This window comes from Cavenderia fasciculata, assembly GCF_000203815.1.
Source record: "Cavenderia fasciculata unplaced genomic scaffold Scf_Dfasci-G-o-80e12.f1-5, whole genome shotgun sequence".
NCBI lineage: Eukaryota > Evosea > Eumycetozoa > Acytosteliales > Cavenderiaceae > Cavenderia > Cavenderia fasciculata.
The window spans coordinates 1,939,115-1,950,051 of record NW_004457735.1 but is presented as its reverse complement, the minus strand read 5'-3'; the positions used below and the strand labels follow the sequence as shown (position 1 = coordinate 1,950,051).

Genomic DNA, 10,937 nt, shown 5'->3' with positions numbered 1-10,937 from the left:
GTCCAAAATAAAAAAAAAAAAAAAAAAAAAAAAAAAAAAAAAAGATTGCTTGTAACTGGAGTTCATTAAATAATATATTATTTATATCTTGATCGCACTTTTTAAACAATAAAAATAGATATATAACAAAAAATAACATGGATAATACGTAAGTATACGTTTAAGAGACATGAATGAATCATCATCGTTGGAGACTAGACACAACAACATCAGTAGAAACCAACAACAGCAGAAACAACAAAAGAGTTAAACCATCATATTCAAATCATGATTGATGATAGTAAAGAAAATGAGAGAGAGAAGAGAGAAGATATATATATGATGATGATGATTGGATAAATGTCTAGAGCCAAAGAACGAAGATGATTGTCTGTTGGAATTGATGACTAACATACTTTCTCTCTCACCTACTTTACTTTACTTTACTTTATATTTACTTAGCGATTTGTATAAATTATTATTAATTGGTGATTCAAGCGTTGGAAAGACCTCTCTTTTATTAAGATTTGCTGTATGTTTAGATGATAGATAGATAGAGAGAGAGAGAGAGAGAGAGAGTAGAAATAGATTATTCATATTTATATGACAGAGGGGAAAAGAGAAGAACAATTAGTGATCATAGTTTAAATGTTAACATATGATTTCTTCTTATAATTACTATTATTATTATACATATAGGATGGCACATTTCAAGAAACATCTGTCAATATGACATCAGTTGATAATGTAAGTTTAAAACAACAAGAAACCAACCAACCATGGTAATGAGAGAACTAGTTTTACTAATGATTATATTTACCAAAACACACACAGAAACATAAGAATATAACCATCGATGGAAAGCAAATAGGATTACAAATTGTAAAGAGAATCAAAGAAGAATAGACTTGACAAGACCCAACAATAAGAACAATATTAATATTCTTCTTCTTTTCTAATTCTTCTTATTTATTCAATATATTAGTGGGATACTGCAGGTCAAGAAAGATTTAGAACCATTACATCCTCATTTTATAGAGGAGCTCATGGTGTTTTAATAGTGTACGATATGACCGATCAAACATCATTTAACAATGTAAAATTATGGTTGGAAGAGATAAAGAGATATTCTGCTATTGGTGTCAGCAAAGTTTTGGTTGGTAATAAGTTTGATCTTGATGATAGAAAAGTAGTCTCCACAACAGCTGCCAAAGTATGTACATACAAGACAATCACACACATATAGCGTGTGTGTAAAGTGTGTGAGAAACTATTGATTGAGATTGAATCAATCACAGCAATAATAGACGATAGACAAGACAAGAGCGAGTTGACTGACACACACATATATATTTTGTGTTTATATAGGAATATGCAGATTCACAGGGTATACCATTTATCGAAACTAGTGCAAAGACTGGATTTAATGTTGAACAGATTTTTATGACAATTGCAAACGATATACATAGAGCTCCAATGGGAGGCATTTCTCAGGGTAGAGCTGGAGGAGGCATAAATCCCACCAATGGGAGCACCACTAAAACAAAGTCCAAATGTTGTAATTAATCCTTTTTTTTATTTTTATTACAACAACCTTTATCTATCTATCTATCACTCACATCATCCAACCAACCAACCACAACCAACCAACCCAACATTTTCAACTTATTAAGAATTAATCAGTAGAATTTAAAACTTACCTGTTATTATATAATCAACTAAACAACTAAACTAAACAAAACAAAAATAATCAACAACAACACAACAACACAACAAACTAATATCATCATTACCATCATCAACAACAACTCTTCCCAAATTTGTAAACCTCCACTTTTTTTTTCGTTCTATGGATTAAAACAATAATAATAATAATAATAATAATTAATTAATAATACAAGGGGTAAATAATAATAATAATAATAATAAACTCGTTTGAATAACAATACTAAAACAAATAACAAATTTGGATCGATAATAATATTATTATTATTTAATGGTCAATCTTTTTTTTTTTCTCTATTTTCTATTATAAACAATTAAGAATTCCAATTTTATTATCATTGATTGTTTTGGTAAAGAATGGTAGAGTTTGATTTGAATATTCTAATTGTCCAAGTATAGCAAAACATTCCTTGTCTGATAGAGTCAACAATTTACATTTTGCAAACTCTTCCATATTTGATTCTTTGTTTGATGGTGATTCTTTTGTAAATAATTTATAAAAAACCTTAATAATTGGTTGATCTATAAACAAAAAAAAGGGGAACAAAAAGGTTAATATGCATGTTGTATTTAAAAATGTATAACTAGTTGTAACTTACAATTATGTTTATCAAATGTATCAAATTGTTTGTTATTAAAATCATCCAATAATAATAAACTATCCCAACTTAATAAAGTTATTTGTGCGAAAATTTGATTGGTCGTAGATGATTGTAAAAGGAATTTATAAATTGTAGATGATTGTGATTGTGATAAAAGATATGTTGAAAATAATGTTTCTATTGTATGTTTTTCAAAAATATTCTTATTTTCTAAAATATCATTATTATTATTATTGCTGTTATGATTAAATATAGAAGAAATTGAATGTTTATATAATCTATAATTATTTTGATAGTAAACACCAAGATCTTGTTGACAAAATGAACATTCAAATGGTTTCCATAAATCCAATGATTTTAATAATGAATTTAAATCGATTGTTGTTGTAGTAGTATCTGTTGTTGATTCATTATGACTGTGACCATGATGTTTATGATGTTGATTATTATTATTTGAATCTATATTATCTTTTACAATTGAATCTGAAATTATATTATCATTATGAATTAATAAGTATTGATCACCAACCAAACAGTGATTAGTCATTGATTGAATATCTTGAGTTGCATTTGGTAGATTTGCAAATTCATATACTCCAGTACATCCACACAACCAAACATCCATAATCTCTGTCCAATTTGATGAAGGTAAACATTTTACAATGCTTACATCATTTGTTAGAATCGATTTACATGTCTTGCAAGTAATCTCTAGTCCACCTGGTCGACCTGAACCACCACCAACACTTTCGTCATTGTCTTTAATCTTTTCTTGTAATAGTTTACGTCTTAGAATTGCTACTTGATGTTCATTTGTAGCAGCTGTACTATCATCTCGTTCCATAAGATGATTCAACTTTGTATCTTGATTTGTAAATTGATAGGGAATGTTGAATGATGCAATCGATTGGTTCTGAGCAATACAACGAGCATCACGAACAGCCACCACCAAATGTTTACTTGGAAGATCAATTTCCTTTGTAAAAGGTCTAAATACCAATGTAGACGATGCAATGATAACCCTTAATCTACCCCTTTCTTGCAACGATGCAGGGAATGAATAGAGTATCTTATCGTTTGTCGTGTCGTTGCCATTACTATTTGTACAAGTTGCTTGTATAGTCACATTGATATTACCAAGATTCTTCATAAACTCACATAATAATGTAAATTTATAAATTGATTGTTTTCTCTTTATCGTCGTATTGTTATTTGTATCCATCTTGAAATTTAAAAATAGTATGTTCATTATTTTCTCTTTCCCCGCTTACTGTTAACTTTGCAAAATCATTATTTATATATATTAATAATAATAACAAATAATAACAAATAATAATAAGATGAGTGACGATGAATTAGATGAAGTACCATTCTCAAAGAGACCTGATTGGGCAGATGTTGTACCAATCGAACAAGATGATGGACCAAACCCAATCTGTCCAATTGCTTATAAAGATGATTGTATGCATACTATATAGATAGATGGATAGATAGATATATATATATATATATAGCATGTATACTAATCATAATATATCTAAATGTCTATTCAAATAGTTAAAGAAAAGTTAAATTATTTCAGAGCAATCATTAAATCAAATGAAAAGAGTAGTAGAGCATTAGAGTTGACCGATTCAATCATTCAAGATTGTCCATCAAACTATACAGTATGGTACTATAGAAGAGAGATATTAAAGGTGATTGACTTTGATCTACAAGAAGAGTTTGATTACGTCGGTGCCATGGGAGAATCTGATCCAAAGAACTATCAGATTTGGAATCATCGTCGTTGGTTGGTAGAGACTTACAATGACAACTCTCGTGAATTAGAGTTTATTGCTGAACGTCTTCAAGAGGATGGAAAGAACTATCATGCATGGGGACAACGTCAATGGGTTCTAACACACTTTAAACTATCTTTAACCGATGAATTGGCATTTGTAGACAAGATGCTAAAGACTGATCATCGTAACAACTCTGCTTGGAATCAAAGATACTTTGTCATTGCTCAACAATATCTCTCCTCCACTCCCTCTGCCACTTCATTACCACAAGATGTTATTAAAAAAGAGGTTGATTATGCTGTCAGCTTTATTAAATATAGTCCAAATAATGAAAGTCCTTGGAGTTATTTAAGAGGGTATGGAAAGCAAACAAACAAACAACAGGAATAATTCCAATTAAATATAATACTCTAATACTCTTCTTTCTTTCCTTTATTTAGATTATATAATGGAACATCATTAAATGATGAAGATTTGATAAAATTATTGGTAGAGATGAAGGGCAAGTACATTGGATGTGCTCATGTCCTTTCATTGTTGATTGACATTTACGTTGAACAAAACAAACCCGAGTCATTGACAGAGGCTGTAAAGATTTGTACCTCCCTCATGAACAACATTGACCAGATTCACCGTAATTATTGGCAATATAGATTATCATCTTTAGAATCTAAATTGAATTCTCTCAAACAACAATAATCGTATAATAATAATAATAAATCACACCACATCAATTAATTGTATCAAGTAACTTGTTTTCGATAATATATATATCACCGCGATTTGATTTGATTTAAATATCGATTGTGTAGGATTTCCGGGAAAACCCGATTACTTGATTGTTGTTCAAGGCAAAGAGAGAGAAGTATGAATTCCGACCATCACCCAGGGACTTTTGGTTAAAAATATCTGTTGACGACACCATAAATATCAACTTTTTTAATACTTTTTTCGAGCTTGTTTTAAAAGTCGCACACAAACCATTGCCCTTCATCGACTTTGCTTTTTCTGTGCACCTCTCGTTCTCGAAAAAAGGGAAACATAAAAATTATTTTAAAAATTATAAAAAATTCAATAAAAAAATAAAAATCAAAGCCACGGTTGGAGGGAGGTGAGTAGCCCTCTCTGATGTGACGACTTGGCTTCCTTCTTTCTCTCTCTCGCACATCTTTCTCCATTTTAAAAGAAGAAGATTTTTTAATCTATCTATCTTGGTGCGCATCAGCTTCCTCGTCGTTGGCTCCTTCCTTCCCTTTCCATTCATTTTATTCCTTCTTTCATAAATAGCTACACCACCAACAACAAAGAGAAAAAAGATAATAATCATCAACAACAACAACAGTTTAGTTTAAAGAAATCGATCTCTTTCCAACAAACCTTTTAAAAAAAAAACAAAAATTTATTTAGATAAATTATAATATCCAAACCATCGTATTCCCAAACCCCCCTTCTTTTATTATTAAAATTTTATCCGAGGATTCTTTATAAAACAACAGAAGCCCCCAATCAGCCTTCCTCCATCCTCTCCCTCTCAACTCTCAGCTCTCTATTTTATTCAACTTATTATTATTATTATTATTATATAGTATCTATCTATCTATTTAGTTATAGTTATAGTAGTAGTAGTAATAATAATCATTGTAATAATAGTACCCTTTTCCTCTTCCCTCCCAACCCCTCAATATAGTATCAACATCACCACATAAGTGTGATGGTTAACAGCTTCTTCACTTGTACACATTATCTTCATAAACCCCCTTAGTAACGACATATATATATATATAAATATTTTAATATATATATATATACAGAGATACACAACGATCAAAAAAGGTAACATCTAATCTATCTATATTATATTATATTATAATCAATCATATGATCAACAAACAATATCGACAACAAAATATAAAAGTAACTGCAATGGATTTTAAAAGCAATCAATCAACCGATCAACACACACTTTTAATGTTTTTAAATCATATAGAGTACGATCGTATAATGATAATAATAATCTCCCTCCCTCCTCTTTATCGCATTGCTTAAGTTCTCACACTGCACACACATACATTTCATATTCATCCAAAAATCGATTCTTCATCATTGTTTTTTTCATCATTGTGTGAAGAATCCAACCAACCCCACCCACTCTTTCCCTTTGTTCTTTATAAAGTGTAAAATCACTCACTGGGTGCCAACCAGCCATCCATCCACCATATATTGTATGATTTACAAATATCAGCATATGGCTGGCAGCTGTATCCTTTTTCTTTGTTCAAAAAATGGGATTTACTACCACCACTCTCTTTTTTAAAAATATGGTGATGGCGATTGTGACTGACTGGCATGGGATATGCTTTGCCGTACCTACCCACCCACTGCCATGACTTTACAAAAACACATTTACTATTTACAACTCCACTTCAAATTCACAATTATATTATTTTTAAAATTCAAGAGGGCAAACACATTTGATCATATATCTCTTGCTGTGGTAAGAGGAGGACATATATTACTCCTACTCCTCCTCCTACCTACTAGTAGTAGTTACCATTTTGATTTTTCTGATTGCCAGCAATTGTGTGTGTTTGTTTGATTAATGTGTAGCTGTTGTTGGTTGGGGGGTGTTGCTGCATAAAATATTTGTATAAAATTTTAAAAAAACAATTAAATAGTATTAAAAGTGAAATAAGCAAGCAAAGCACCTAACAATAACAACAAACGTTAGTAAGGAAAGGAAAATTCACCATTTTACAAAAATTACCATACTTATTTTTCATAGGAACAAGAAATATTAAAATAATAATATCCCAAGAAAAATATCATCAACACAATAATAATAATAATAATAATAATAATTTAATAATTTATTTTTGTATATAGTTATAACCACTATTGTACCAAACAAATCCAATCTTTTCCATATATGTTTTTTTTTCCATCCATCCATCTTTAAAATGTAAATCCAGAAAATTGAAAAAAAAAATCATCATTTCCTTTCCATTCTCTTTTAAATTTCATATGTACGGTTAATATTGTTGTTATCATCAAAATCATAAATAATAATAATTATTATATGTCAGCTACCCGCCATTTATTGAATAACATATCTATTATCATCATCAACCAACTCTCTATCTCTTTCTCTCTTGCTTTGCAACGATCCTACATTTTATAATTTTTATTTTAATAATAGGTGATCTGTTGTTGGTAGAGTAAGGGATATTAGATATAATATTGATGGCGGATAAAAACAAAAAGACAATCACATCCAACCAAATATTGGGTTGACCAAAATGAGCAAGTGCAGTTTATTCTTTAGACACTACAATTGCCTAAACTAGTGCAGTTGTATATTATCGCGAGTGAACAACAAGAGTTGATTAGCAGACGGGTGTAATATGTATTCCATCCAGATAATTAGTCAAGTTGTTGGGTACGGCAGTTTTTAGTATATACACTATGCACGAATCCCCATTTTATCCCAATCCACACACAAACTCAAACACACACACCCACACTAAACACATATAAACAAACAAACACACAATTTGATCAAAATGAATTTATTGATAAAGAAGAGTGGAATTATTAGATTCCTGATTTTCAATTTTCCAACATAATTTTTAAATTATTATCATCATTATATAAATTGTTTGTTTGTTTGTTTGATTGATTGATTTGGTTTTGTTTGTTTGGATTGCAATCTATCTGTCTTTTATCTGTTTGAATTTATTGTTTTTAAAAGGTGAATGCAAACCCAACACCCAACATCATCATTATCATCGTTCTTGTTTCTCTACCTACCACCCCCTACCACACACGACTCTACTCTACTCTACTACCTTTTCCACTTTTAAAAACAATAAAATATTTTATTTTATTTTGAATATCACAATGTTGTTTTTATTCAAAATATAATAAAATCAATCAAAATACTACTCTTGTTGCCAATAACAACCGTAATAATATAATATTATCATCATCATCATCACACCTAACCTAAACTAAAACAAAAAAAAAAAACCAATTAATTAATAATCAACATCACTGTTATTTTTAACATCATTCGTTTAAAAAACGAATTACCTCCTTCCATCCCATCTTTGCCTATAATTATAATTATTATTATTATTATTCCAAATCTCAATATTTTTGTTATTGTTATTATTATTATTATTTGTTTTAAAAACATATATTTCACAAATCATATTCAAGATTGATACATGATTGATTGTTTGGCTGTACTGACCTACTTGAATTAGCCTCCATTCACCCCCACCATATACCATCCATCATACATACATACCTCTTATTTGTTTCACATTTTATATTTAATTTATAATATTTAATTATTTATTTATTATTAATATTAATATTTTTATTTATTTCAATAGACAAGATCAATTTCTTTAATTAAATTACAAATTCCGAATAATTATTTTAAAACCAAAAAAAAACAAAAAAAAAACATGGAAGAGATATCAACCATCCCATCAACATCATCGTCGTCCAAAAAGACAAGAATCTTTGTCAACTTTAAAGAACAAGAACAAGCCGTTTGCTGGTACGGAACATCAACACCTTCCAAGACAATCGAAGATGCCATCCGAACCGTGTTTGATCTCCCAAGTGACTGTCGTCTCTTTTTAAAAGATGAAGATGACGATGTCGTAGCTATTGCCAGTACACTTCCATTTGGTGCCAAGTTTAATCTTTTTGTTCAACCATTACCAAATGCCAACAATATCATTAATAATATTAATAATAATACAAACAGACAACAACAACAAAATGAAATGGCAGAAGAATCAAAAGGATCCATCAAATTACAATCACACCAACTCTTGGAATCACCAATTCTTGAAGATGCCAATTCTTCATCACCCACAGACAGCAACCGCACCACTAGCAACTCTTCACCACAATCACTTTCCTCTCCAACCTCTTCATCCCCTTTACCACCAATGTCATTGACCAATAGTATTGATAGTTTGCTTTTACAACAACCACAGTCATCATCACCCCAAGAAAATGATGATAATACTTATATCTTGGAAATCAAGCAAAAAGAGTTGTCCAACCCCAACAACAACATGAACAAATTGTCAACCACTGCTCCATCCACATCAGTTGTTGATGAAGATGATGAAGAGAGAAAGAAGAGAAAGAGAAGAAAAGCCATTGAGATTAACCGTAGTTACCGTTGTTCCATGGCCAATTGTCAAAAGGTATATGGTTCTGAAAACGCACTAAAGATGCACATCAAGCTCAAACACCCAGAATATTCATACATTATGATGCAAACACCCATCCCACAAAAGTCACCAATCGTCAATACCATCAATGGTGCCAACCATCATAGTCATCATCACCATCATTCCAGTTCTAGTTCTAATTCATCATCACCATCATCCAATACAAACACTTCCAACAATCATAACCATTCCCTATCACACATTGTAAATCATAACAACAACACAAACAACAATATCAACTCATTTACTAATAACAACAACAATAACAATAACAACAATAACAATAGTAATAATAATATTAGTTCCAAGATTTTAACATCATTGTTGGTTCCACAACAAAATGGTGGTGGAAACAATAATGGTATGAATATTTCCAAAAACTTGTTTACTAGTTTACTTAGTCATCCAGACTTGAATCATGACCTTTTCCGTAAACATCTTAAACAATTGGGACCTGATCATTTACAACAATTCACCAATATGCTCAATTCTCAAATCAACGGTGGTTCTGCTGCTCCTGCTGCCACTGCTTCTGCTGATTCTCAACAACAATCTCAACAATCACCAACTTCATCATCATCACCATCCGCACCATCCACACCAACTTCTTCACCTGTTCCACCTAAAATCCCATCCATTTCACTATCTGCTCAAATGGTAGATTCTGTCATTAACAGACATCTCAGTTCTCAACAAAACAATCCATTGAAACGTAGTAGAGACAACCATTTTGCAGAAAACGATGAAGAAGAAATTATTTCAAACAACAATAATAATAACAATACCAACAAAATATCATTACCACCTATGAACAGTAGTAATAATAATAATAATAATAATAATAATCGTACCAAATCAAATGACGATAGAGGCAATTTATCATTTTTAGTACAACCTGAAATCATTTCAAACAACAATAATAATAGAAATAATAATCAAAATAATAATAATAATAGTGATCACCATAGAAATTATACAGAGGCTGCTCTTTTAATAGGATTAATGAGCAATGCTGATAAATAAAATTACTATTTGATTATTCTTTAAACCCTTTTAAAAGAGTCCACTTGGGATGGGAACTTGAGATGCCCAATAATCCAATTAATGTTTATTGCTTTGTCAAACTTTCGTTCGTCTTTTATCCCAAGGTTATAGATATTTTTAACGGTATTGATTAGATTACCAATTTATTCTTAAAATTATATCATTAAATAAACAAAAATTGTTTATAAAAAAAAAAAGATTTATAACAAATATCTTGGTTGATGAGATGATTGTTGGTGTAGCTCTAAAGCTACCCCATAGCATTGGCAATGCTAAGTCGGGAAACCCCAGTGAAACCACTTCTTTTTCAAGAAGCCTTTAAAAAAAAAAATCTCCTTGGCAATGTGCAAAAACACAAGCAAAGAGAATACAAACATACAAACACACACCAAGGTTACATTACATTAGATATATGTATTAATACAGATAATTATAGTATTAATAGAAATAGAATAAACAACTACACTTGTTTATAAAAGAAGAGGTGTCATAATAATAATAAGTAATACAATTATCGAATTGTAGGTAGGATGATAAGGAGTGGA

General features: G+C 30.4%; 5 protein-coding genes across 5 annotated transcripts; 3 read left to right on the top strand and 2 right to left on the bottom strand.

Annotated features, from left to right (window-relative positions):
* Window positions 1-137: 137 nt before the first annotated feature.
* rabG1 (Rab GTPase) lies at window positions 138-1,672 on the top strand (the record flags this gene model as incomplete). The annotated part of the gene is made up of 6 exons (XM_004361247.1): window positions 138-148; window positions 442-511; window positions 679-726; window positions 965-1,192; window positions 1,348-1,489; window positions 1,653-1,672. The coding sequence occupies 6 exons, from the start codon at window positions 138-140 to the stop codon at window positions 1,670-1,672; spliced, it is 519 nt and encodes a 172-aa protein (XP_004361304.1).
* Window positions 1,673-2,008: 336 nt separating this feature from the next.
* On the bottom strand, window positions 2,009-3,528 carry DFA_05585 (uncharacterized protein; the record flags this gene model as incomplete). Its single annotated transcript, XM_004361246.1, has 2 exons — window positions 2,009-2,226; window positions 2,304-3,528. 2 exons carry the CDS (start codon window positions 3,526-3,528, stop codon window positions 2,009-2,011), a joined length of 1,443 nt encoding a protein of 480 aa, XP_004361303.1.
* A 118-nt stretch (window positions 3,529-3,646) lies between these two features.
* On the top strand, window positions 3,647-4,789 carry fntA (protein prenyltransferase alpha subunit; the record flags this gene model as incomplete). The annotated part of the gene is made up of 3 exons (XM_004361245.1): window positions 3,647-3,767; window positions 3,864-4,446; window positions 4,531-4,789. The coding sequence occupies 3 exons, from the start codon at window positions 3,647-3,649 to the stop codon at window positions 4,787-4,789; spliced, it is 963 nt and encodes a 320-aa protein (XP_004361302.1).
* A 644-nt stretch (window positions 4,790-5,433) lies between these two features.
* Window positions 5,434-6,644, bottom strand: DFA_05583 (uncharacterized protein; the record flags this gene model as incomplete). Its single annotated transcript, XM_004361244.1, has 3 exons — window positions 5,434-5,467; window positions 5,900-5,939; window positions 6,629-6,644. 3 exons carry the CDS (start codon window positions 6,642-6,644, stop codon window positions 5,434-5,436), a joined length of 90 nt encoding a protein of 29 aa, XP_004361301.1.
* A 1,918-nt stretch (window positions 6,645-8,562) lies between these two features.
* DFA_05582 (C2H2-type zinc finger-containing protein) lies at window positions 8,563-10,371 on the top strand (the record flags this gene model as incomplete). The annotated part of the gene is made up of 1 exon (XM_004361243.1): window positions 8,563-10,371. The coding sequence occupies one exon, from the start codon at window positions 8,563-8,565 to the stop codon at window positions 10,369-10,371; it is 1,809 nt and encodes a 602-aa protein (XP_004361300.1).
* Between the last annotated feature and the right edge of the window lie 566 nt (window positions 10,372-10,937).